We start from the raw sequence: 27,703 nt of genomic DNA, 5'->3' as shown, positions 1-27,703 counted from the left end.
CCTCGGCGGGAGGAGGCGGACACGTGGCAGCGGCGGCGGCGGCAGCAGCGGCGGCAGCAGCGGCGGCCTCGGTCCGGGGCGCCAGCCGTCCTCCCTCTTTCCTCCCGCAGCAGCCCTAGTTCCCGCCTCTCGGCTCCCCCGGCCACGCTCTCCCGGCCGGGAGCTGCTCTCTCCTCTTTCTAGTTTCCAGCCACAGGACCCGGCGCGGGGCCCGCAGCGCCGCCACCATGGGGAAGGGGGTGAGTGTTGGGCGAGCCCGGGCCGCGGGAGGGGGCCCGGGAGGAAGCGGCTTGGAGACCCGGCTCTTGGCAATGGAGGAGCGGGCGAGGGGCGGGCGCTGAGCGCGGGCGGCGGGCGGAGACGGGGAGCGCCCGAGGAGGCATCCCCAAGCCGGGCGTCTGCCCTGCCTGCGCCCTCCGGTCGCCCTCACCGCGCGCCTAGCGCTTCCTTTCTCCCTCCTCCCTCCGTGCCCAGGGGAAGGAGCGCTCCTCCCCTTCCCCCGGGGAGCTCCGCCAGGGCCCCCTCGTGGTGGCCGTTCTAGCCACGGCCCGGCGCCGGCGAGGGCAGCCTCCGGGTCGAGACTCCCTTCTCCTGGAGGCGCTGGGGCTCGGCCAGCTCCCCGCAGAGGCGACTGCCCTCCTCCAAAGGAAAAAAAACTGGCTTCCCCTTACGGTAGAGCCAGCCCTGCGAAGCTAGTGCCAGAAAGGGTGTGACTTCACAACCCTAAGATAGCCTTTAAGGTATACTTTTGAGAGCTTTAACATGGGCCACTTTCCACAACAGGATGCGCCTTTGGTAACTGGTGTTGCCGACCTAACGTTGAGAGGGGTGTGTGGATTTATGTCAGGGGATGATTCTTGAAGGATGCCAGGGCCGCTGGGTACGGTCAATCCGACAAAGGACTGGAGACTGGGCAGTTGGTGGTGTCAGAAAGGCCATGCCTGTTTCCTGCACTGCTATCTCACCCAAGAGCGGTTCCCAAAGGAACTGAGGGACCCAGGGCACGACCAACGCTGAGTTCCCACCTTGATGACTCCTGTCCACCTCAGAAGAATTAGCTCCTGACCTCAAAGCAGCTCAAATCCAGCGGATAAAAATTATAACCCCAAATAACCCTGAAAATATCAGTTCCTAGGTTAAAAAGGCTCCAGTCATGAGAATACAGGTGTGAGAGTCTACTCCATCCTCTTCAGGGCTGACCAAGCAGACAGGCTATAGACACTTGGCAGGTCCTAAGGCACCTGGGTGTATACCGAGATGGGGCAGAGGGAAGCAAAATCTCTGGAGACTAAATGGATTTAGGAGGAGATAATTATAAGATTTGAGCCAGATAGGGATAATAGGGACCGTGGAAGTGCCCAGTGCGGGCCTTGGGTTATGCAGCACCAGAGCAAAGAGCTGATTGCCTGCCTGGCCTCCACTTCTCAGGACAGAAACTGCCTCTGTGTATCACACCATCCTACATACCATCTAGGCTGTTCCTATAAGCCATTTATTCATTAACCTCCCGCCCTTTCATCTCCTCTCCCCTCAAAAAGTATCTTTGTCAGGTGGAGACCTTGAGTGGCTTTAGGGAGTACAGAGACAGAGGGAAGCCTGGGAAGGTGAAGGGACTTGTTCAAGGTCAAATGGTTGTTTTAGTGACAACAGGTGCTGAGCAACCTGTTGCTCTCAAGCTTACACATACATCTGCCTCTTAAGCATGACTTTATGTGCAGAACTCCGAAGTTATCCTTCAGAAGAAATTGGGGTGTTTGTAATAATAAATAAGCCAGGCAGATCTTTAAGTCTTGCCCATGGGCCTAGCCGAGTCTCACATATGCACTGGAGTGGTACAGTAACAGTCCAACTGAGTCTTTAGTGGAAGCTGAACATAAGTTTTTTATGAACCCTAGTCAGTGTCTAGAGTAACAACACTAAGGTATTTGGAGTACTCTGATAAATCGGATGTTAGGGTGCTTACGTGCATTCATGTATGTGTGCATGTCTTTCCCAGTGACTTTTGATGGCTGAACTGGTCAGGAATATTTCATACTGAAATGTTGGGATTTTTCCACATGGGGATTAAAATGTGGGTGGAGCGATGACTAAAGCCCTTTTGATGATTGGTTAACCAGGAAGCTTAACCGCAGCTAATTTTAAGGTCACTGTGATCCCACTCCCCTTTTCTCAAGTGCCGTGGGTTTAGCTGTGGGTGATGTTCTCAGGTGATTCTTCCCAGCTAAGCCGGAGTCCTGAACATTTGGTATGAAAGTGAAGGACCAGCTTGCTGAATCATTCCTGGATAAAATAGGATTTTGTCACTTTTTTTTCTTATTGAGTGTTTTTGCCAGTGACTCGGCTTAAATCCTCATTGAGGCCTACCACCCACAACTGTTTAGCTCACCAAAGGTGCACATCATAATTGTTTAGAAATGCAGGAGATTTTCTGGGTTTTTGCTGTTGTGGTTTGGTTGGGGTTTTTTGTTTGTTTGTTTTGTTTTTGAGTTTATAAGAGATGGGAAAGGGAAGGGTCTTCCCTAGCCCTTCACTGCAGTTCTGGGTTTAGTTTAATATTAACTTAGTTACCTAGAAAAGCAATCCTAGCTTTTGGGTAGTGATTTAAAGGCCAGGCAGGGAAGAGAGGTTCAGGTTCAGGTGACACAGGGGGTACACATGTCAGCAGAAATCCTGGTTGTATGGTAACATTATCAGCTGCCCTTTTGGAGCTAAACTCGAAAGTGTGACTAAATACCCACTGGCTGCTATAAAGCAAGTACTTTAGACTCAAAAACACTGTAAGGCAGAGTCCTCACAATGGAAAGTGGCCCAGCCCTGCCAGGAGCTCTGGGGCTGGTCCTGGGAGGCCCAGGGAGCAGAGCGGAGGTGGGAGGTTGCTTCCACCTTTCGGCAGCCAGTCATATGGTGTAAGAGTGTAACAGTTCCCTGCCTGAAAGGTTCTCTCTGTGCGGCTGTCAGGCTGCATCCTCTTGGCTGCTTGTTGTTGGTTAATTTGTAGTGTTCTCTGCTGGCAAGTTTGTAACAATGATGACTCACCTTCGGGTGGAAGAGAGGGACATGGGGAGGCTGCTCTATAAACCCAAGAAGATAGAGAACAGCCCCCATCCCATCCCCAAAAGCTTTATAAAGATCCGGTAGGGTGTTTATCCAGATGAGGGCCAAAACTTGAAATCACGTTGAAGAATAAAAAGTAGGTCCGGCGTTAAAGCAGAGACTTGGCACTCAACACTCCATCCCTGAACTCTCCAAATCCACTGCCTGAGGATTACTTAGCAACAAGTGCACAGATAAGTGACTTTCCCTTCACATCAGACTGCTCTTTTCGGAATAGCTCAGTAATGAGAGGGAGGCATTAACCAAACAGCCCTGAAGGACTTTGTATGAAGAACTAAGTCAAAATTTTGCTTCATTTGAAGACAAGCAGGTTTTTTTTTTTTTTTTTTTTTTTTTTTTTAAAGCAAAAGCTCTGCTCTAGTTTCTGGTCTGGCCAGATGTAGAGTCCTCACCCTGAGGCTCAAGTGGAGTCATCTACATACTGTTTATTTGGAGTGGGTGCCATACCACTGTGCGTTGCAGCTCCTACTGCTGGGACTAAGTCATTAGAGCTATGAGCCACACAGACCTTCATAAACTGCTGCTCTTGAGTCCCTGGCCCTTTCAAAGCTATGGAACAAATTTCCTTTCCCCTGAGAAACATTAGAGATGGAAAAGAGTGAGAAACTGTTAACCGCTCCTCCAAGGGAGGTATCCATCGATATGATTGGGAACTCTGCTTAACCTTTGCCCAACAAGCAGATCCGTGGAGTAGCATCTTGGATTTTCCATCATCAGCTTTCACTTTAAGTGAAGACTTTAACCACGATCAGTGGTCATTTTTCACCTTTGGAAAGCCTCACTGGGTGAAATGGCCGTTTCTCAGCCGGAACATCAGTGCCCAGGGCCCCCTGCCAGCCAGCAGGCCCGAAGAAGAAATCCGAGTGTCAGGTTAGATAGGCTGACAGTAATCAGAGTGCCTGGGTTTATATAACAAAGCACTGGGCAGACCGTTTCTCTGGTCCTGCCAGCCCTGTCTAGATTCCTCTGAGAACGTGCCTGGTGGGTGCTGATGTGAAGTAAAGGGAGTGTCACAATGTAGCACCTTTAAAACACCTCCGTTTATATATATGTATTTGGGGAGGGGGGAGAGGAAAGTAACCGAGTCAGGTCTGAACTTTCTCACATTGCCTTGAATTGAGAGTGTGAGAGGAAGTGTGTTCTTTGGCTGGAGTCAGAGCGACTGTTCTCTGCATATGACTCACCTCATTAGCTGTGCTGAAATCTGGTGTCAGGAATCCATAAGACATTCTTAACATTTATTTGTTTGCTGTTTGGGATAACAGGTTCTGTCGATGAGAAAAGAGGAATGCCCGCCCCCCACATACACACGCTTTCACCCTGATTGGGTTTCGTTTGGGTCCTGAGCCAAAGGGATTTTTTTTTTTTTTTTAATCCAATAGCCTCATTCTCTAGTTGCTCTGTGACTTGACAGTGGAATATATCCGGGCATTGGCTCTTAGTGAGTTTTCTTCAAACCCCATTTAGTAACAGCGATCTCATATTCTCTGTTGGTGATCTGAAAAGCTGATGGATGTTAGCTCGGGCTTTATCTGTGGAGCCTTCATTATTTGGGGACTAGTAATCACTGTAACGTTTTTGTCATCCGTGGGCCGGGGTGTTTGTCTTTCCAGTCTGTTGTCCTGATGTTATTTAAGGCCCTGGGGCACTTGGGGAGCTGAGGCACCCTCCCTGGCATGCTTCCATGGCACCGGGTGTGTTTCCCTAGGCCTCCAGCACTTTGCCCTCTGCCGCCCCGTCCGTGTGCTTCCTAGGCTTCCAGCCACCCGGTAAAGAGTGGTCGGGACTTAACTGGAAACTGACGGCCCCCTCTGCAGGGATTTCGATTCATCCTGGCCTTTTGGAGAGGTAGAGTGTCCCATAGGGCTGGTGCTTTTAGTAAGTGAGAGAACTAAATACATTTTAACGTGAAGAAAATCTAAAGTAGAGTGATTCTTCACATACTTTACAATGTTTATTTTGTCAAACGATCATGGATCCACTCTGGCAGAAGGGATGGATTGGCAGGTTGAGAAGAATTCACTGGGGAGGAGGGTTAGGTTAGGTAATGTTCCCATGGGATGGGGGAATCCAGTGGCTAGGAGCTGTGGTTGTTCTCGGCCCTGTGGCCAGTGGGCTACAGCTCAAGTTTAGATGCTGGGACCTAGTGCTCTGGCCTTGCTCAAGTACGTTCCTCAGCATGTATGTCTCCAGGAGTGAAAAGAGGCATGGAATGGGGGTGAGGAGGTGCCCCCTTGGTTACCTACTCTTTTTTTTTTTTTTTTTTTTCTTTTTTCTTTCTTTTTTCGAGACAAGGTTTCTCTGTGTAGCTTTGGAGCCTGTCCTGGATCTCACTTTGTAGACCAGGCTGGACTCGAACTCACAAAGATTCGCTTGGCTCTGCCTCCCGAGTGCTGGGATTAAAGGCGTGCGCCACCACCGCCTGGCCGTTACCTACTCTTAAGAGAATTGCCATTCCGAAAGTGTCACTGTGGGCTGGAGAACAACTAAAGGACCCTGACTGTCTGTCCATTGTCTTCCGTTTGTCTGCTGTCGCCCCCCACCCCCCAGCTCAGGCCTTGGTACTGCTCTCCTGTCTCCAGCTAAACCACATAGGCTTAGCAGCAATTGGAAATGTGGCAAACTAGGCCAGATTGATACTCTCCTTAAGATGCCTCCAAAAGCTGTTTCTGTAGGAATCAAGGAATGGCAGTAATGTGTGTAGTGACGAGGTGAGCACAGTGACCTCCGTACAGCACCGTGCAGAGGACCTTTGCAGACAGAGCTGCATGTGAAGGTTTGACATGACAATCGGGAAAACTGAGGGATGCAAACCGCCCCCCCCTCCCCTTACTAACAACAGTTGGCCAAAATTAGGCAGAGCCCACTGTAGCAACCAGGCAGATCAGCTTGTCTCTGACTTCCTGCCAAGATGGAGTTTGCCAAATTGAGTTTGAAGATGCTGTCTCCACAGCACTCTTGGGCAGCTGTGATTGGGCAGCGGTCCGGGCAGTTACTTTTCCGTGTTCGTAACCCCTTCTTGCTAGTCCAAAGCTTCTGTTTTCAGCTCTGGAAACAGCACAGGGGTTGTTGTTTTGTTAGGTATTCTGTTTTCAGATTCGACCAGCCAAACCGTCAGAATGCCTTCGGTAAGTTCATAGTTAGGACAGAGCAGGAGACTAAGGCTGACTGTTCAAGGACATGTAGCCGGCGGGTGGCAGGGCTAGAGTCATGACATGGGCCACAGTTAACGGCACCATCCACTGACCTGACTAAAGCATGTTGGGATCTTGGGCTTCCAAGCAAGTACAGCGGGAATTTCACAAGTCTGGAAGAGGCCTCCTGAGCTCTCTGGCTGTAGAACCAGAAGTGTAGGTGGGGAGCAGAAGCCTTAGGAGGTCACCCTGGGTGTTCCCTGGGAGCTGTGAAGGGCACAGGGCAGAGATAGCTCTGGTGCCTCTGTAGGCCTCCAGTGGTAGGCTGCTGAGGAGGAACATCGTCACTTCCGCTGCACTGTGTGTGGTGTGGATGTGTGATCATCATATTTATTGTAATGACTGGTCAAGTCTACCTTCTCTGAACACATTTCCTCCTGTAAGTGATGAATTAACTAAAGAAGAGGAAGGAACATTCTCTACTCTAAAAGGTCATGGGGATTTCTTGTTCCCGTGTTGTGAGGACTGGCCAGCATGGGTTTTTCAATGAAATCCTGTTACATAGCTATGACTTGCTGCTCCTGTCCAGGATTTTCTCTTTCCATCTCTAACATACCTTCCTTTTGTCCCAAGCGAACAATAGCAAATTTCCTGGAGAATCTTTGGGAAGGTTGAAATAATGACACAGCCAGCCTTGAAGCGTCACATGGAGTATTTCTTGTTTTAACTTCCTAGTTCTTAAATTAGAATGGAAAAAATTAATAACCCTGCTTTTAACCAACTGCCCTTTTGAGGGTGGCACAGACTGTTGAATGCCCCGTCCATGTTCTTCCTCAGAGCCACCCAAGGGAGCCACTCGATGGAGTATCACCGGGCTTAGTCACTGTGTTGCTCCATGAGCCTGAGTTAGAAAGCGATCAGCCTTGAGAAAGGAGAAATTACATGCCCAGTGCCCAAACAAGTGGGAAGGTCAATGAAGTCTACAGAGGAAACACCTCACCACTCCCCTGCTGTGACCTTTGTTTCTAAAAGAAATAATAAGGAAAATGTTGTCTTACCCTACACCACAAACACATACTTCTTCAGCTTTGAAATTACAGTTCTTGGTGCCCTTAGGAACCTAAGTATCTCTTGATCCACACCAGGAAGAGTTAGTGTTAAATTCTTTTATTTGTGGGCAAGAACTGAATCGGATAAGCTGCCTAGTTCTTTTAGACAAACATTGCCTACTGGAAAAATTGAGATTTTTGAAGAAGTAATTGTACATGTTAATACTTTCCATGTCCCTTTTGCAGATGTCCCCATTTAAAACTGTGCCTTAAATAGCACAAATTTATAAAGGGGGTTGTCTGTTAGGAAATGTGGACTCCCCAACTTTACTCTCAGTAGCTGTGAAGGTAGAGGCAAACACTGCTTTTGTGACGGGTGATAAACTTTGGAAGATGCCCAGGGCTGGCTTTTGCCAACACTTCTCTCCTCCTTTTTGGAGTGGAAAATCTTAGAAGTCTGAGGCAGTGAGCCTGGGGGACTCTGACACTGCTTCTTGTGTAAGCATATTTCCATGAAACTGAACTTGCTTAAAAATGGGTTAAGCTGTGTTTTAAAAACCAGCACAGACTGGCCACACACATGAAGGAGCCCTTAGTCAGCGTCTGTGAAATGGCTTTAGAGTGTTGTGCTTTCTTCCCATTAGACATGTAAAGGAATGTGCCTCGTCTCCGGTGAAAGCCCTCCATTTCCTTTTTATTCAACACGTGGAGTGACTTTCCGTCTTACCTCTGGCACCAGAGCCACCCTCAGGGACACACTCGGAGCTGTGCTTGCTCCAGAGCTCAGAGAATGTCAGGAATGTGGACTATCTTCAGCCCTGCTCCACTCTGAACAGATAAGAGGAGGGCTCAAGTGCCCTGCTCTCTGAAGAAGTCATTCGTCACAAATAGCCCCGTCTCCCGACACCCACTCATCCGAGCAGGCTTTCTCTTTGGATGGAGCCTTCCAAACTCAAACGAATTTACAATATAATGACTGAAACACATGCTTTGGGGTTTTATTTTCATTTGGGACAGCAAGATTCTAATGTAGACAGGAACGTTCCCAGGTATTGCTCGGATAGCTGTTAATGTACCACTTAAAATTAGAAGAGAGACCCATGAAACAATGGCAACCAAGTGCCACCAAGCATTCATTGAGTATCAGCTTCCCCTCCCCTGGGAGGTGGCCTGCAGGGGAGAGGTGGCCTGCAGGGGAGAGGCCTCTTGCTTTGTGGACTGGTTTTGGAGTACTAAGTTCAGGTTTCATGCAGATAGCCTCAAGCTCTTTAAACAGGGTGGGGGAGTGGAATGATCTAAATTTAAACTATAGAATCAACATTTTCTCTAAAAATTCTTCCAGTTTTGAGAGGCGTAGGTGGATCCTGTGAATTATGCGATAACGCACACGCTTTTCCTGCATCCTGCTTGTGTCAAAACATTTCCAGGGCCTTTCATTTTGGGGATTTTATTTTAAGGTTACAGAATGGGGTGGAGACTCCCCCCCCTCCCCCTCCCTCTCCCTCCCTCCCTCCCTTCTCTGTGTGTGTGTGTTATTTAAAAATTTTAGGGACTTTCAGACTTTTTTACTTCTGTGAGAAAATGAAATGTGGTTAGTGGCTTTCTGTGAGCACTAACGATGTTTAAACATTGCTTGAAGTCTTTGCAGTGAGAGTTTAATCATAATGTCAGAGTGACCGGCAATAGATGTATCATTAAAAACTCAAAAATGCTGACTTAGGTTGTCTGCTCTTACCATGTGGAAAGGGAAATGGACCCTTAGGAGTTAGTGACTTTTCTCAAACTTCCTTAACTGGTGGGTAGTGGGGCCCAGGACTTCAGCCTCTGTCTGTCTGATTCCCATGCAAACACTCCTAGGTACTGGACTGGCCTCAAGATTACTAATGGAAACATGGTTTCATTCCTTCAGTGGGCTAGGTGGGAGATTGCAGAATAGGGATTTAACATTGTAACCTCTGTTCACCTCAAATGCAGATTGCGCTGGCAAGCTCTTTGAAGCCTGTTACAACTTCCCCATTGCTCTTCATGGCCTAGGGTGGATGCAAGATGTCTTGATGTCAGTCATCCACTATGGATGGCCTTGTTTATGCACTGCACAGTATACGCTCGTAGGCTGTGTTGTCATGAGTATTAACCCAGTGACTGTGCCCACCGACTGTGTCCCTACAGCATCCCCCCCCACACACACACAATGCAGAAGCTTGGGTTTTCAGGTGCTATCCAGAGCTCACTCCTCCTCCTCCTCCTCCCTTTTGTAGGTTGGACGAGACAAATATGAGCCTGCAGCTGTATCAGAGCATGTCGATAAAAAGGGCAAAAAGGCCAAGAAGGAAAGGGACATGGATGAACTTAAGAAGGAAGTTTCTATGGTAAGTGCTGGAAGGAAAATTGGGTTTATGATTTCTCTTAATTAATTGTCCCAAGCTGGGCAGTGGTGGCTCACACCTTTAATCCCAGCCCTTGGGAGACAGAGACAGGCAGATCTCAGTGAGTTCGAGGTCAGCCTGATCTACAAAGCAAGTCTCAGGACAGCCAGGACTGTTGCACAGAGGAACCCCGTCTCACAAAACCAAAAATAATAGTAATAATAATTGCATCTTACACCTGTGAGTGTGTGTTTCTGCACCCTGACCATCCATCAGAGAACTGGCATAAAGTAATCATAGCGTCTGTTTACAGCAGTTTTCTTTCCACGGTTGTAGAGTTTGATGCTGGTCTTCATTCTAAAAGCTGTTAAAGGGTTAAACAGGTTCTTCATCCACTCTCCATCAGCTATGGAAGTGTGGTTGGTACCACAGTCTTTGGCTTTTCTCTGCAGGATGCTGAGTACTGGAGACCTGCAGCCTTGGTAGGCTAAGGAGGCTTTTATGGCTTAACCTATCTAGAGCCAACCTGGACAGATGAGGTCTTCGTCTAGACTTCCAGGAGTTGTTGACTTTCTCTGATCTGATGTGGCAGGTGATGGTGGACCTCTGTCACCCAGCCTTGGCTGTCCCCGAGGAAGCCATTAGATGGATGCTTAGCCTATGCAGTTGTGGGAAGAAAGTTTCTTTGATGAGCTTGATAGGGATGGATGGTGTGGGTGGTTTTTCTCCCTGTTGGTGTTGGGGTGTGTACTTACTTTTTTTCTGTTTTCTTTCAGGACGACCATAAGCTCAGCCTTGATGAGCTCCATCGTAAATATGGAACAGACCTGAGCCGAGTACGTACCCATTCAGAGCCTGCCGTACCGAATTGTACTTTTCCCCACTGTGTTCTGTTCCATCTCTCGGGCCTGCCCTTGGAGGCTGTAGACTAGCGTACTGACAGCCACCATTGGCCGAGTGACATGCCCAGAACGTGGGCTTTATGCTGACACCTCACTTCCCCGAAGCCTCGTGGGAGTGGGCATTCACGTCCCTGTTTTCTAGTACTGCAAACCAGTGCATTATCGTGAGCACCCGGTTTGGAAGGTGGTTCCAAAGCCAGGCCCCTTCCCTTTCTGTCCGTGTTTGCCTGGTTCATGGTGGTGTGCCAGGACATTGGTCACCCTCTTGTATGTTTACAACACGTGTACGAATTTCAAAAGTACCTTCCCCGCTGAATGTGTTTTGTATCTTGGTGATCTAAAGGATTTTGACTACATTTTCTACCACCACTAGAAGAATAGTCTGAGAAAAGGTAGTGCTCACTGTTACAGTCACAGTCTGTGGAGTGACTGGAATGGGTGCTGCTGTTTCAGTGGAACAGTCCGAGGCCTTTGGAACACCTGCCCCTGGGCTCGGAGAGGGACCTCAGCGCCACTCAGACCCTCTTGCCAATGGTGGGGGCCAGGCCGTCTCTTCTCTAAGCGTCTTGCCCATTATGTCTTGTTTTTATTATATTCTTATGTCAGCGGGCTATCTGGGACTCGAAGTCAGTTAACTCTGGTGCTGTGTGCCCCTTACTTATAAATTGGGTTAGTAGCCTATAAGAGATGGTTGTGAAATTAGGCAGGCTAGTTAAAGGGCCCAGCCCAGTGCTTGGGGTGTAGCTAGGCTCAGATGTTAGGTCATTGTTTTATTAACCCAACAGTGAATAGCCCAGCAGGGACTTGGTAGATGAGGATGTGGAGTGATTCCTTGCTTTTTCTCTAAACCGATGCTTTTTTTCTTTCCTTACACTTCATAGTTGACGCCAGTGTTAAAAATAATGCCAACACCAAGTACATAGAAACAGATACTTTAGACAGAATTGTGTTCTGTCTTTTTTAACCTGATGTTTTGGTAGTACAAAAGCAATACTGTTTTCTCCTCTTAATGTGAGTCTTGTGTCTGCCACTTGGACAGGTTCTGAGGCCTGTTAGTGAACACTGTTCAACCGATAGGTTTCCCAGGAGTTAGCTGCAAGATGCCTGTGGGTGAGCCCTTCACTGCCAGGCCAGGGCCTTTATTACCATTGTGAGAATGGCGTTCTGTAGTCACAGCTTGGCTGTTAACTCAGTACCAGCTTGGATTATTCCTGCAGGAAACTATTCCTGCTCTGTTTGTAGGTTTCCCCTCCCCCTTCTAGGATCCACGCACAGAAAACTCTCAAAGCTCCTAACTTGCAAAACTGAACCAGTCAGTTAAAACAGATCCCTTCCAATCTAAAACTTAGGGAAAAAAATCAACCTGATTCAGATTTTCCACAGTTCCTTTTAAAAGGAGTTTTAAATGAGGTCTTAGGGTATTAAAGGTTCCTAAGGGAATGGGTTTTGTTTGTCTGCTGGAATCCCTTGCTTACTTTGGGGAAGCAGGTGGGGGTGGGGGTGTTAGGCAGGCTTCACCTGGCTCTGCAGCTGGAGCCTGTTTCTTTCCTAATCCTACTGTGGACTTGTTATTTGGAGAGCATGATGGCTGGTAAGTACTGGTGTGGTCTGTCTGATGTGTGCCCCTCTGCTCCTCAGGGTTTAACACCTGCCAGGGCTGCTGAGATCCTGGCCCGGGATGGCCCCAACGCCCTCACCCCCCCTCCCACCACTCCTGAATGGGTCAAATTCTGTCGGCAGCTCTTTGGGGGCTTCTCCATGCTGCTGTGGATTGGGGCCATTCTTTGTTTCTTGGCTTACGGCATCCGAAGTGCTACAGAAGAGGAGCCGCCCAATGATGACGTAAGTTGTGTGGTCCCCGGAGCGCTGTCGCCTGCCTCAGGACCTGTCTTGTCCTCCCTTTGACACTCACCCCTTCTTCCACTCTGGGTCCTTCAGAGCTCTGGGTGGCAGCAGCTCTGCTAAGGTCTTGGTCTAGGTTCAGCTGCCACTTGTAGATGGCAGAGCTCAGCTCTTCGCTTAGGTTTGTTATGCTTGGCCTAGAAAAGTCTGTTCTTTAGAAGTTCTTGGAAAGGTATCATTGTTTTAATAGAGCAAGAGAAAGAGATTCACCTAGAATATTTGTAAAAGCCTCAAGTTAGTGGCTGGAGGTCTGTAATTATTTCAGACACAGACACGCATGCACACGCGTTCACAAGCTCCAGAGAGATAAACGTGAAGATGTGAGTTCCCTATTTCTGCAGCCGTGACCTCTCCAGATCTGCTTTTTATTTAGTCTGAAATACTGACTATTCCCACTGCTCTGCTGAGAGTCGTGAGGCCTAAGGGTCTTGTCTGCTCCCTTCCAGCTGTACCTCGGTGTGGTGCTCTCTGCTGTAGTAATCATAACTGGCTGTTTCTCCTATTACCAAGAAGCTAAAAGTTCCAAGATCATGGAATCCTTCAAAAACATGGTCCCTCAGGTACCTGCTTCTCTGCCCTTCCTTTCTGAGAGATTGACAGCTCTCACAACATAAATTAATGGGAAGTTAAGATATTCTGAGTATGAAGTGATGTTGTCTAAGCAGTATCTAGTGGGAATACTGTTGTAGCTGCAGTGTTTTTTGTATAATGAACGATATCTTTGCTGTAGACTCTGGTAACTTGGGGTATGCTCACTTGTAACTTGGTTTTCTTATTTTGAACTTTACCCTTGCATTGTTGGGAATCATCTAATGGTGTCAACTGTCTCCCCTTCCAAAGCAAGCACTTGTAATTCGAAATGGCGAGAAAATGAGCATCAACGCAGAAGATGTCGTAGTCGGGGACCTGGTGGAGGTGAAAGGTGGAGACCGGATTCCTGCTGATCTCAGAATCATCTCTGCAAACGGCTGCAAGGTAGGTTTCCAGGAGACCTCTCCTGGTCAGCTCTGCTCAGTAGGCAGGAGGAGCTGAGGGTCACAGTAGCCTGTGGTGAGCCCGGGTAACACCCTACACTTTCTCTTACACACAGGTGGATAACTCCTCACTCACCGGTGAGTCAGAACCCCAGACGCGGTCCCCAGATTTCACCAACGAGAACCCCTTGGAGACGAGGAACATTGCTTTCTTCTCAACCAACTGTGTGGAAGGTAGGCTATTTAAGGCACTTTCTGGCGTGCTTAGTATTTACTGTGGGTGGTAACAGAAAGAGAGAGAAGATAGGCACAATTCCTCCCTTTTTTGCTGGCTCTGTTCTGACAGCTTCCCTCAGCTTCACCTGAAAGTCCAGGAAGCAGCGCCGCCCCCCCCCCCCCCAGCCTGACTCCTGCTCTCCTGGCAGTGGGTCACGATCCCTTCATCAAGGACTCTGCTTTAAAACAGCAAGTTACCCGGAGAGCTAGGCCCTTTTCAAGGACAGAAGTCTACACATGTGTATTCTGTCTCTTTCAAAACTGAGCACGTTCTCTGGCCTCCGGCTGACAGTTTACCCTCCCCTTCTCTCAAGGGACTGCACGTGGCATCGTGGTGTACACTGGGGATCGAACTGTGATGGGCAGAATCGCCACACTTGCTTCTGGGCTAGAAGGCGGCCAGACACCCATTGCTGAAGAAATCGAACATTTCATCCACCTCATCACGGGTGTGGCCGTGTTCCTGGGGGTCTCTTTCTTCATCCTTTCCCTGATCCTGGAGTACACCTGGCTGGAGGCTGTCATTTTCCTCATTGGGATCATCGTGGCCAACGTGCCGGAAGGTTTGCTGGCCACTGTCACGGTAAGATGCCCGGGACCGCAGCAGTCACCATCCCTCAGATCAGCTTGTATGGGTGCAGGGCTTGACCATGAGCCTCTTGTTTCCAACTTCTGTATTTATGTTCTGGATTTGTCTGTGTGGTCTTTGGTTCCACATCACGTAAGATGTAACAGAGAAAACATCAGCTTAGGTTTATCAGAAACCCCAAAACATAACATTGTGTTCTCAAGTTATCATGTAGCCCAACTCAGGACAGTGGAGGAAAATAATAACGTGGAGATCAGTATGGAGGATTGACTTGATAAATTCTGTTATTTTTATTACATTGTTTTGGGGGTGGGTGGGAGGGAGTCTCCACCATCTTCAGGAAGTTTTACCATTATGACTTCAGGAGAAGGTTGGAGACATTGAGTTTTAAATAAATTTCTTCGGTATTAGGATGTAGTGGAGTTTCTGTAGCACTCCAGCCTGGCTGAGTGATGTCCTCTCTGGCCCGCCCTGCCTGTAGGTGTGCCTGACGCTCACTGCCAAGCGCATGGCCAGGAAGAACTGCCTGGTCAAGAACTTGGAAGCTGTGGAGACCTTGGGGTCCACGTCTACCATCTGCTCGGACAAAACTGGAACTCTGACTCAGAACCGGATGACCGTGGCCCACATGTGGTTTGACAATCAGATCCACGAAGCTGACACCACGGAGAATCAGAGTGGTAAGGCCGGGCCCCACCTCCCCTCCAGCACCTGCCTGCCTGCCCTGCTTTATTTATTGTGTGCGTGTGTGGGCCCAGGTGTGCTCTGGCACCGTGTGGAGGTCAGGGCAGCTTGCAGGAGGCCATTCTCTCCTGTCCTGTAGGATCCAGGATCGAGTCCGGATCATCATGCTGAGCAGCAAGAGCCCTCGCCACGCCTCCGAGGCATCTTGCCAGCCCCGCTTGTCTTTTTTTTTTTTTTTTTTTTTTTTTTGATCAAGCTCATGACAGTGTTTTGTTTTTTTAGTTTGTTATTTATTGTTGGGGAGAGAGAGAAGAAAAATTAATTTGCTCTACGCATATGATTGAGAACCACTACAAGCTAATGTGTTTAATTAAGAAGTGAGATACCTCATTTTGGATTTGGGGAGGCAGGGACAGACTTCAATAGAACTTATAAATGACACAGCATTCAAGTTAGCAAGTCTTGAGGCTAGAGTGATGGTTCAGTTAAGGGTGCTTTGCTGATCTTGCAGAGGACCTGGGTTTGATTCCCAGAACCTATGTCAAGGCGATTCACAACTGCCTGTAACTCCAGTTACTGGGGATTGGTGCCTCTCACCTCTCTGAGGGACCGGCATGCTCATGGGACGCATAAATTCATGCATGCAAGCGCACACACACAGAGAAACATGCACATATAAATCAACTAATTTTTTTAAAAGTCAACACACCATTTTCCTGTCGTGTTTTCTTGTTTCCATCAGGTGTCTCCTTTGACAAGACGTCAGCCACCTGGTTCGCTCTGTCCAGAATTGCTGGTCTCTGTAACAGGGCCGTGTTTCAGGCAAACCAAGAAAACCTGCCTATTCTTAAGGTATACCCCAGAAGTGCTCTTGCTGGTTTGGGTGGGGGTGGGGGTAAGGATATCATCACCAGGGAAGAACTGCCACCTTCCTTTCTAAACAGCACCTTACCTTTGTGTGTAGAAAAACAACTTCATTGCAGAATGCTTGAGGTCTTTTGTAGGAATCTTTGCTCTGCATCGCAAACGTTGTGTTGCCTAGAGCCCCCAAGTGCTTCCAGTGGCCACAGTCCATATGGATAAAGTAAAAATCTGACCTGAGTGAGACGGGACGAGGAGAGAGATTCTTTCCTGGTGGAAAACCTAAGCAGACTAGGTTTCCCCTCGTTCCTGTGATAGCACCTAACCAAAGGGGCTGTGAGACTGCTCTGGACTGTAATTGTGTTTGCCATGTTCAGATAACCAGATTCCAGTAAATCCCCTAAGCCATTTATGTTCTTAAAATAGCTGAGCTATTTCTCTTATCTCACTCGTTCTTAGCTTGCTTACTAATGATGCAGAAATAAGATCAAGCGCAGTACCGGCCTCCTGGACTACTTACTCACCAACTTTGAAATGGCTGGGACTGGCCTGTGTGGCTCAAGTGACAGACAGTGCGGTCCCAGAAGGACCATGGGTTACAGATGTCCTCGTGAGCATCCCTTTGCTCACCTGAGTGTCCAGGCTTTCCTGTCAGAGGTCTAAGATGTTCGCCTGTGTAGAAGTTGACAGGTAGAACTAACTGCCTAGGAAGTCAAGGTAGCTGTGTGACAGTGTAAGGAAGTAGATCATGGAAAACGTAAGTGTGTGTCCCCAAAGTGAAGACTGCATAAAATGCCAGCTGATTATGCTACTACCAGAGCTGGTGAGAGAGTCAACCCAGGTTTTTGTTGTTGTTGTTGTTGTTGTTGTTTGCACAACAGAATTAGGTTAAGAGCTCTAGCCCTTTGCCTTGCCCTTGACACAGTCTTCCTGGCTTTGAACCCTGAGCTGTTTATTAAAGTCTGGGCCAGTGAGCGATGGTAGAAGTGTTTGCTTTAGTTTTGTTTTTTGGTTTTTTCAGACTTAGAACCGGATATGTTCAGTTGTGAATAGGGTTGACTGTGAGTCTTTTTAGCAGGCCTGAGGAAGGTAAAACTAGACTGCAGGAGGTTAGGAGGGTGTGCCAGTGGTGCCTTCCGGCACCCTTTCACCTGAAGCTGACATGGGTGGGGAAGGTGCTTAGACTGGCCTGAGGCACCGTGAACAGCCTGGTCTGGGTCCCTCCTCGCCTGTTTTCTCCACCACTGACAAGATTGGAGGACATCCAGAGTTCTTTGGGTTTCCCGTGATGCCTTGTGAATCAGCCTTTGCGGGGCATTAACGGACTGTGTCTCTGTTCCCAGCGGGCAGTTGCAGGCGATGCCTCTGAGTCGGCACTCCTAAAGTGCATCGAGGTCTGCTGTGGCTCTGTGATGGAGATGCGGGAGAAGTACTCCAAGATAGTGGAGATTCCCTTCAACTCCACCAACAAGTACCAGGTGTGTAGATCTGGGGCCTTCTCACGGGGCAGCGGGGAGGCTGGGGGAGATGAGCTAGAGGAAGAGATAGTCTCTGCTCAGGTTCGACAATGTCTCCCTTTCAATTATTTGAAAATCAGTAGGAAAAATGAAACCTCTCTTTGAATACTGTTGGGGACTTTGGAGTTGGGGGCTGAACAGGAGGGAGAATCTGTACACTAGCCTTAGCCAGCGTTCTCCAAGAGTTTGGGAGATTGCCTCTGTGAGCACACACGTAGATGTGTGTTCACATGTGAACTTAGGCGTACAGCACAGTGCTCGCTCTTTTCTTCTAATGTAGCATTCAGCATGTGCCATGAGAGCTTTGCGGGTTCAGAAAGAACTTAGCTTGTCTTATAGTAGATACCAGCTAGTTAGGAGAGCCTGCTTTTTCTCCCTGGACTGCCACGTGCAGCCACCTAATGTTTCTTCCTAAATAATCTTCACAGCTGTCCATTCACAAGAACCCAAACACTTCCGAGCCTAAACACCTGCTGGTAATGAAGGGCGCCCCAGAAAGGATCCTGGACCGCTGCAGCTCCATCCTCCTCCACGGCAAGGAGCAGCCGCTGGACGATGAGCTGAAAGACGCCTTTCAGAATGCCTACCTGGAATTGGGAGGCCTTGGGGAGCGAGTGCTAGGTATGCGGGTGATTGATTGCCTATGTCTCCAGAGCACAGCTTGGTGCTAGACAGCCACAGCAGTTACTTATCTCTGTGTCAATTCTTTCTGGGGCCATCTTGCTTTTTGTTGTTGTTGTTGTTGTTGTTGTTGTCTTATATTGTTTAAAGCAGAAAGTGGTAGAGACATAATGGTTATCTTGGGAAACAGAGTCTTGATGATTTGCTCCTGGCCTGGATTTAACACCTGTGGCCACGTGATGGTTAGTTCTGGGTCAGGGATAGGGTGAGAGCTTTATTAGCTAAACTCGTTGTTATGGCCATGGTCTGTAAGCTTAATTAAAATCTATCCATTTTTGGTGTGCCTAAGTCATGCCTGGGATGGCTGTGCATGGTCCATGGGAAGCGACCATTCCACTCATAAGACCAGCAGCAAACTAAAAGCCAGGATGCTTCCTGTCTGTGGTAGCCAGGCAGCTGTTGAGGCTTAGACGTTCATTTTGCCCACTGTCCATTGAATTTGGGCAAGTGGCACTTACAGTATTTTGTGTGTTGATAGCTACAAATCCATTATTTGATTCTTCCTGGTGGGATAATTGAGAACCAATCACTTGATCAAGTTGAGTTCTCTAGGTCCAGTTACAGCAGGATGTCTGTTCTGCATTCATCTTCAAAGTAGCTCCTATGAATGCCCACACTGGTGCTCAGTAATTCATGTCTAGACAGGAAGAGATGCCCTCAGTTTTCCTGATAAGGTAGCTAGACATAATTGCATAGGTACTGGGCTGCCTGGTGGGCTGGTACTAAAGACTAGTGTTGTCGGTCCAGTGTTCCCCACGTTGAATATTCCTGTCCATTGGTAGTTCTTCCTTGTGGGTTCTGTCCTTCAGCCATTTTTTGTTTTCTTTCACTGACTGTATTATTCATAAACTAGCCTCTTCTCATTAAACACCCTGCCCAAGGTAGTCATGATGGATGATGGGCTGCAATGGTCCCCTGCTGCCTACAGCACTGGAAACCCTGACGGGTACCCTGCCGTCCTTTGCAGGTTTCTGCCACCTCCTTCTGCCCGACGAACAGTTTCCGGAAGGCTTCCAGTTTGACACTGATGAAGTCAATTTCCCTGTGGATAACCTCTGCTTTGTGGGTCTGATCTCCATGATTGACCCTCCTCGAGCTGCTGTCCCCGACGCCGTGGGCAAATGCCGCAGCGCTGGAATTAAGGTAGGGCCCGGGTGTTTCATTGGTTCCATCACAGCCCTGGTGCCCTGCCTGTGGATGCTTCCTGGATCTAGGCAGCTACTTCCGCTCTCGGAGTGTCTATCAGTTTCTCATTTCCAAAGCCTCAGGTGCAACCCTGAAGGATCAGATAACTGTTAGAGTGTTGGATAAAGAACAGACAACGCCTCTCTGGTGTTTTCACGTGACTTTTCAGTGACTTGTTCTGTCTGTCTTCTCTGAAGGGCTCACGTGGTGTTGTATTTACCCTGTCACTTCCGCTGTTTTCACACCTACGAAAATACTTCATTGAGAAGCTTGATAGAAATTATTCTCCCAGCGCTTTGTTTCTTTTGAAGTTTGGAAAAAAAGGAACATAGTCTGGGGACATGGCTCAGTGGTTAAGAGTTCTTACTGCTTTTGCGTGGAACCCAGCACCCCACATCACGCAGCTCACAGCCACCTGTGGCTCGGGCTCCAGGGGGTCTGATGCCTCTGGTTTTCAAGGACTCCTGCACCATGCTATCCCTCTCCCCTCGACACAAACTCATATACACACAGTTAAAATCTGTAACTGTTCTTCAGAATTGTGTGAGTATGTAAGTACTAACCAGCAGTAGACACACCTCTGCCTGTACATACCTTTGCCTTTACAGTCCCACCCACCAAGATTAGGTTTTCTTTCTTCTCTCTCTCTCTCTCTGTCTCTCTGGGGGGTTTTAGTAAAATTGGATTTTACGTTTCTGTTAAAAGAGATGATACATGAAATATGATGTGACCATGTGTCATAAAATCTTGATTTGGGGCTGTGGTTTCTTTCTGTAAATACATGTGTATGTTTTTGGTGAGTTGATACGTAGTATCCGATTTCCTGTTTCAGGTCATCATGGTCACAGGAGACCATCCAATCACAGCCAAAGCCATTGCCAAGGGTGTGGGCATCATCTCAGAAGGCAACGAAACTGTGGAAGACATTGCTGCCCGCCTCAACATTCCAGTGAACCAGGTGAACCCCAGGTACAGCAGGAAGCTTAAGTAGAAGCTCTTCTCGGCTCTGGACTGGTTTCTTGGCTTGCACCAGGGGAGTGGGGAATGCACCTGCACCACCAGAACGTGACCTTGTTGTTCAAAGGGAGAAAGCCACACTAACCCACGTGGTGCCTGCTGTTTGGAGTGCTTGTTGTAACGATGTCATGCAGAACTTGGAGGTAGAGGCTTAGAGGTGTTCAGGGTGCCCAGAACTGGAGCAGTCAGATAATAAATAGTCTGGGCTGGCTTCTGGTCCAACGCTGATCGCCACTGGACTCTTAGTGTCTGGTCAGTTTCCAGGTCCACACGGAGAAAGTGAATGAGGAAGAACAATTGTTCAGATAACTCAGGCAAGGAGGGAGCTAGCATTCAAGTAAAATGTGGATAGTCGAAGCCAGTGAGTCGCTCAGAGAGAGCTCAGAGAGAGGGTCATGGTGCTTGTCACAGCCTCGTGACCTGAGTTCGCTGCCTGCAACACATCTGAAGGGAGAGGGAGAGAAACAACTCCACGAAGCTGTTCTCTGACCTCCACATGTACAGCTTGGTCTGCATTCCTGTGTAGACGCTTGTACATACATATATACATGCACACGCATGCACATACACACATTAAAAAGCAGACGGTAGGAAAGGTTTTTCTCAGCTCTGCCATTTCTAAAAGTGTGCCTCACTTCCGTCTGTCGGATGGAGTTGGGGAGAGGAAGGCAGCAAGCAGGCCGGCCACAGGTGGCTGTGAGCCTTGAGTGTGGCGCCCTGCGTGGCAGTCTGTAAATACTGAATGAGACCAGCTCTGAAGTGGTGGGGCGTCCTCTGGGTCTTGGTTCCCTTTCTGAAGTGCTGCCGAATGGACGGTGACCTTTGTTACTTCCCTGACCCTGCTTCTAGAGATGCCAAGGCCTGTGTCGTACATGGCAGTGACTTGAAGGACATGACCTCCGAGGAGCTGGATGACATTTTGCGGTACCACACAGAGATTGTGTTCGCCAGGACCTCTCCTCAGCAGAAACTCATCATCGTGGAGGGCTGCCAGAGGCAGGTCAGTGAGCCGCATCGGGCCCCACGGTCCCGTGGGAGCAGGGCCGAAGTGGAGAGAACAGGCTCTTTGTGTCTGTGTGGTAGGGAGCTCCAGGCATAGGAAGAGTGACTCAGCCATGCAGGAGTGATAGAAGCCTGTGGCCGGTTCGTACTGTAGTGCAGAGCTAAGCCTCAGTGAGTCCCTAGGAGGAGCAGAATGGGGTCACAGGGTCTTTAGTGCACGTGGCGGTTGCCAGGAGACCCTCCCCTAATTTTTAACTGTTGTTGTACCTGCAGGAATGGGGCTTGCCCAATGCCACTCACCGGGGTCATTCCCCTGAGTAGTCCAGGCTAAATGGGGAGACTGTCCTTGTCATTTCTCCCCGTTGTCATTGTGGGTGGGGTCCGTGTGAGCACGGGGCCAAGGTAGTTCCGAGGCTCCGTGCAGCCTCCGTGGGAGAGAGGGGAACTATCATCCGCTGACTGTCTCTCCCTTTTTATCCCTGCAAAGAAATGGGGCTTTATTAACCCATCTCCTCCTCCTCTGGGCAGGGTGCCATCGTGGCCGTCACGGGGGATGGTGTCAATGACTCTCCAGCTTTGAAAAAAGCAGATATTGGGGTCGCCATGGGGATTGTTGGCTCAGATGTGTCCAAGCAAGCTGCTGACATGATTCTCCTGGACGACAACTTTGCCTCCATTGTGACTGGAGTAGAGGAAGGTGAGAGCACTTGGAAGGGCCCCCCAGCAGGCAGGCAGCGTGCTTCCACACTCGTGTTCAGTTTCTTGTCTGTCTCTTCAGCCGTCTAATGAAAGCATCTTGCTTTTCCAGGTCGCCTGATCTTTGATAACTTGAAGAAATCCATTGCTTACACCCTCACCAGTAACATTCCGGAAATCACCCCCTTCCTGATATTTATTATTGCGAACATTCCACTGCCCCTGGGGACTGTGACCATCCTCTGCATTGACTTGGGCACTGACATGGTATGTGAGTGTCACGGCCACGAATGAATGTAGTGATGACATGTCCCCATAGGCTGCTACCAGCTCTCGTTGTTCCTGGGACCTATGAGCTGGTGTATGAAAAGAAATTCTCAGCGACTAGCCAAGCCTCGGCATCACTGGCTCCGTGTGACTTGTCATCAGGGCAATTGTCCATATTCTCTCACCAGAAGAGTTCCCACTTTTGTACAAGTTTACTTAGGGAATCATTGGATTCCCTAATAGTCTTCCATGTATTTAAAATAAAAACAAAAAATAACAGGAAAAAAAAAACTTTAAGAAAAAAGGGGGCAGGAGGCTAGATAGATGGCCCAGCGGTTAAGAGTGCCTGCTGGGCCTCCCATTCAACATAACATGCACATATGAATAAAATTTTTTTTTTATTTTAAAGAGGGAGCAAGAACTTTGTAATAAAAGTTCCTGATACCCACTTCTGTCCCTCCTCACCTCTGGTAGGTTCCCGCCATCTCCCTGGCCTATGAACAGGCTGAGAGCGACATCATGAAGAGACAACCCAGAAATCCCAAAACCGACAAACTTGTGAATGAGCGCCTGATCAGCATGGCCTATGGACAGATCGGTGAGCCTTGTCCCAGTGTAGAGCAGGCGCCAGGAAGGGCCTGAAGGGATGTTCTCTGTCTGGGATAGGCTGTGACAGGGTTCAGACTGGAGAGGGACGGATGAGGACACAATTCAGTCACAGAGTCAGGCCCTGGGTTCAATTCTGAGTGTGCAGTAGAGGGAGATGAGGACCAGACTGGAGTCTCCCTGCCATGGGAACTCTTCGCTGCCTGACTGGTGATTGTTGTGCAAACTGTAGTTCTTTAAGCACTGGGAGCAGCTTTCGTCACCCACCCTGTGGAATATCAGGTGCCTGGGTCTGTACTTGTCCACTCAGGCCGCTTTCTCTGGGTGGGGAGGGTGGGTCGCATTCCTCTGTTTCATTGCGATAGAGTTTGACATCAAAGGTTTGCTCTGTGGGTTCTTCTCCAAATGATGGTTCTCCCCACCCTCATCTGCCACTGGTTTCTGCTCCAGCAGAGTGACCAGCCATCAGGAGATCTGAGGGATAGGACATCCAAATGCCCTAATTTTTAATGCCTTTCTTTTTCAAGAAAACGTAGAGAGAGCCATGAGTGACTTGATCCCAATAGCGGTTAGGTCTGTGAATGCTTGGGAGAGGTAACATGGATTAGCATCTTACAGAAATTATGACCAGCTTCCATGAGATAACCCCTGGCAGCAGAGCAGTAGACTGAGAGTGCCTCACATCTTTGAGGAAGACCTAGTTTTGAGAGAAAGATGCTCTGCTCTGGAGAACTTGGGGTGTCCTTGCTGGGTTGAATGACAGGAGAAAAGGGGTTGTCACAAGGTACCTCAGGAGCTAGCAAAGTGACGATGTGTGGAAGTCTTGAGGTAGGAAAGAGATCATGATTTCTTAGATTACAAAGTAGGAAAGCTAATGGTGTGAGAGAAGCCAGTGTTTTAAGAGGAAGACCTCTGTGTCCTCCAGCTCTCAGGAGCAGAGGGGCGTTGAGCCCAGTGTGTTCCACATGCTCCCCTCCAGCCCTCAGCCCACAAGAGACAGTGGCTGGCATGTCTTCCTGTGCCTTCATCAGTCAGTGATCCAGGAAACCCACCCCCACTTCTGCCCTCCATGCTCTGGGGCTGCTGGGGTGCTGGGGTGAAGCGTGTGGAGACGGGGGGCCTTGGGTGAGGGCTAACACTCAGGTGCTTTTTCCACCATAGGTATGATCCAGGCCCTGGGGGGCTTCTTCTTCACTTACTTTGTGATTCTGGCCGAGAACGGTTTCCTCCCCTTTCACCTGTTGGGCATCCGAGAGACCTGGGATGACCGCTGGGTCAACGATGTGGAAGACAGCTACGGGCAGCAGTGGGTAAGGACCAGGGTTCACTGGGGTGGGAGCCAGTGCCCCTCCAACCCCGAGGACGGGCAGCGCGGCCACTGGCCGTGTGGGGGAAGAGCCAGGGCTGAGGCGCGTGCTTTCACCTTTCAGACCTACGAGCAGAGGAAGATCGTGGAGTTCACCTGCCACACAGCGTTCTTCGTCAGTATTGTGGTGGTGCAGTGGGCCGACTTGGTCATCTGCAAGACCAGAAGGAATTCTGTCTTCCAGCAGGGGATGAAGTAAGTTGTAAAGGGCACAGAAAGGACCTGGTAACTTTTTAAACGAACCTTCACAATAAGCCGAGCGTCTGACACCCATGCCCGAGTTCCTGAACTGTCCACCAGGAGTGCCCAGCCTGCATCGAACCCCAGATACCTATGAATAGAACCCAACCTGAAGTTTCAAGCTTACTTAGAGTTGCTTTAGTTTTAGTTTTCTGTTTGTTTTTTTCCTAGTCCTCCCCACCACCTGCAGTTCTCAAGCCTGTCCTTGGTAGACATGTTGCCATGTCAAAAGGCTGGACACACACACCCACAGAGTAGAATGCTCAGCCTTCTCCATCCTGCCCCTCAGATCTTACTGACAGCTCGTGCATTAGGTGCTGATCTGCCATCACACTCACAGAGCATTAGAAGAGAAATCTGCCTTTGCAACTTGTAAACTTTGGTCTCCTTTGAATCTTAGGAACAAGATCTTAATATTTGGCCTCTTTGAAGAGACAGCCCTCGCTGCCTTCCTGTCCTACTGCCCTGGGATGGGCGCCGCCCTTAGGATGTATCCCCTCAAGTAAGTTGGGCCTCTTGCATTCCAGAGGGTGTGGGCATAGTTTGTGTGGCTCTCCCCTCATGTCGTGTGTGAGTGCCTGTTCTTGCTGGGCTTCTGGGGTGTGTGTGTAAGAGTTCCTCTGCGCTGGAAGGTAGGAAAGCCAGGCCCGACGGTAAACCAGACCAACAGATCGAGACATGCCAGGGCCCAGGATTTGGCCTAAGGCGAGACTGCACAAGCTCTGGTTCCTTGAAATTGCTCAACAGCAAACTGTTGAACCCTCGGGTCTTCTGCCCAGTCATAGCCCAGCCACCTAGAGCTGTTCTGGACTTTGGAGGCTCAGGCCCCAGTCTGTTTGCTCGCCCTGGTCACGTGTCACCTCTCTGCCTTCCTGGAGGCTCCAAAGGGTTCCTTTGACCTCACAGGCAGTTGTGGGTGGAGCTGAGCAGTTTAGAAAGTAGATCTCCATCGTTCCGTGTTCAGAAGTAGACTGGCTTTTGCCTAGAGAATGACTTTGTGCTTCTCTTAGGTCTCAGTTCTTACGTACAGGGTTCACCATGAAGTCTGGCAGCCAGTGGAAACTTCCACATGTGTCCACTGCTGTCCGGTAACTGGTTGAGGTTGAGCAGCTACAACTTGATTAAACATGTTGAGCTGCAGAGCATGGCGCTCTTCCAACACAAGGTCCTTTGAGAGCATCAGTCTCTTGAATTCCACCCCCACCCCCCCCCCCATCATTGCTCAGACTCATCTGGACCATGTCTCCTCCTGGCCTCTTGCCAACACTTCCCTCCACTGATCTCATCTTTGAAACCATACCCTTTGGCCACATCAAGTGTGTACAGTCAGTCTATGGTGCAAGGTGGGGCTGGCATCCAGGGTGTGTCTCCCAGCCTGCCCAAGCCCATGGTAGTCTAGTTCACTATTATTACCCTCTCTGCCTATGTCTTTGGTAAGGATGCTCTCTCCCAACCCATCAAACCCAATAGTCCTTTGGGGCTGAAGTCCTTGGAGCTTATCTCCATGTGGTCTTGCCCTCCTGGTCCTGGGCTCTCATATCTCTTTGTTGGCTTGCTATTTCTGATCTCCAGGTAATAGTCTTTATGGCTTTGGTCACAGTGTTCCATAGTACCCTGCAGAGCATCAGATGCAAGAAATGTCAAGACTCTTGCCTGAGTCTTGAATGGGAAGAGGGTAGAAGGGGTCACGGGTTTCCAAACAGCTAGCCGAGAAGTCCCGGTGAGAAGGAGCAGGGCCTCGGGACTTCGCCACCTTCCAGGCACTTTGGATCTTTTGTGAGCTGACTTCCTCCTGACAGCCTCGGTGCTCCTGCCCCTGCTGAGGCAGTGAGGTCACCTTTCCACTGTTTCGGGCACATAGGAAGGGCGGGGACTGCAAAGCTGGCAGGGCATCCTTCCTCCTTTGTTTACCCGGGAGCCCGTAGTCAAGGAAGCCTAGTGCCTGCAGGAGGCGGCCCAGAGCCTGTCTCTCTGCTGGGGACCTTGTGGCAGCCTCTCCAGGCCCCCTGAAGACCTTTCTCATCTGTCAGGGCTCTACTTCTATTATTCCCCAGATCTGGGAACTCAAAACACACAGCTGGTCCTCCCAGATTCCATGGCCAGAGACCGAGTGTAGGGTCTGAATAAACTGGCTTTGACCCCCATTGGCAGTTCTCTGCAAATGCCAAGGCGGGAGACAAATGCACTTGGGAGCTTAAGCACTTTAGGAAAGGAAGAAAGGAAGTGTCCAGTCACTCCCAGACTGTCAGCAGAAAATACAGTCAGCTCAACTCGATTCACAGGCAAGCAGAGCTCAAGGCAAATGGGCTGCCTTCATGCAATGCAGGCTGGCTTCTGCAGCTCCAGGCCTAGGGGAGGGGGAGTCTGTGAGTCGGCTGATGGTTTCCTCCTCGTTTTGGAGATGACGTGTGCTTTCTCTGTCTCCCTTTGAGCTGGCTTGTGTGTGTCTAACCCGGTAACTGATTCTGTCTCCAGACCTACGTGGTGGTTCTGTGCCTTCCCTTACTCCCTCCTCATCTTCGTGTATGACGAAGTGCGGAAGCTCATCATCAGGCGACGCCCTGGCGGTAAGTGAACATCCGGCCTGCCTTCTCAGTCGGTTACAGCCGCCGTGTCTCCCACATAGAGAACTGAATTAAGGTCAATACAGAGCGTGGTTTCTCTTTAAAACGTACAAACCAAACATAATGTAACGTAGAAAAAAAAAATCTTGACATAAACCTAATAACACAGTATTCCTGGAGAGAGCTAATTAGCTACAGCTGAGGCCTCAGACACACACACACACACACACACACACACACACACACACACACACACACACACACAGAGTTATCCTTAGGGAGTCACTGTCCTGGTTTTTCCCGAAAGCGGACTCACTGTATGTATCCCTCTCTCCCCCTCTCTCTCCCAGGCTGGGTGGAGAAGGAGACCTACTACTAACCCACTGCCCTGCACGCCGTGGAGCATGTGGAGCATCGTGCCACACTGCACCCACCCCCACCCCCTCTTTGTGTACTTCAAGTCTTGGAGCTCGGAACTCTACCCTGGTAGGAAAGCGCCAAAGCATGTGGGGAGCCAGACGTCCTGGAATGAAGCATGTAGCTGTCATGGGGGGCGGGGGGAGGGCTGCCTGAAAACACCCTGTACAGGAACGACAGTGGGCAAGGTTTATATGTGCCTTTTTGTTTTTGTAAAAAAGGAAAACCTGGAAAGACTGAAAGACTACGTTTTATATCTGGATTTTTACAAATAAAGATGGCTATTATAATGGA

At 49.3% G+C, this 27,703-nt stretch overlaps 1 protein-coding gene across 1 annotated transcript; it reads left to right on the top strand.

The window, feature by feature from the left end:
- Positions 1-27,703, top strand: Atp1a1 (ATPase Na+/K+ transporting subunit alpha 1). The gene is made up of 23 exons (XM_059265967.1): positions 1-239; positions 9,556-9,666; positions 10,440-10,499; positions 12,204-12,407; positions 12,914-13,027; positions 13,308-13,442; positions 13,558-13,675; positions 14,032-14,300; positions 14,788-14,986; positions 15,733-15,842; positions 17,195-17,329; positions 17,797-17,989; positions 19,017-19,192; positions 20,067-20,203; positions 21,101-21,251; positions 21,782-21,950; positions 22,062-22,216; positions 22,691-22,814; positions 23,984-24,132; positions 24,253-24,383; positions 24,829-24,930; positions 26,904-26,995; positions 27,343-27,703. The coding sequence occupies exons 1-23, from the start codon at positions 228-230 to the stop codon at positions 27,369-27,371; spliced, it is 3,075 nt and encodes a 1,024-aa protein (XP_059121950.1). The 5' UTR covers positions 1-227; the 3' UTR covers positions 27,372-27,703.

Source organism: Peromyscus eremicus, chromosome 6 (genome assembly GCF_949786415.1).
Source record: "Peromyscus eremicus chromosome 6, PerEre_H2_v1, whole genome shotgun sequence".
In the NCBI taxonomy this organism is placed as follows: Eukaryota; Metazoa; Chordata; class Mammalia; order Rodentia; family Cricetidae; genus Peromyscus; species Peromyscus eremicus.
This window is presented reverse-complemented; position numbering and strand designations above follow the sequence as displayed.

Excerpts from the sequence above, each read along its gene's own strand:
- Atp1a1 (XM_059265967.1), top strand. Across the intron at positions 22,217-22,690 it reads TTGACTTGGGCACTGACATG|GTTCCCGCCATCTCCCTGGC; the intron begins GTATGTGAGTGT and ends CACCTCTGGTAG. Across the intron at positions 22,815-23,983 it reads CATGGCCTATGGACAGATCG|GTATGATCCAGGCCCTGGGG; the intron begins GTGAGCCTTGTC and ends TTTCCACCATAG.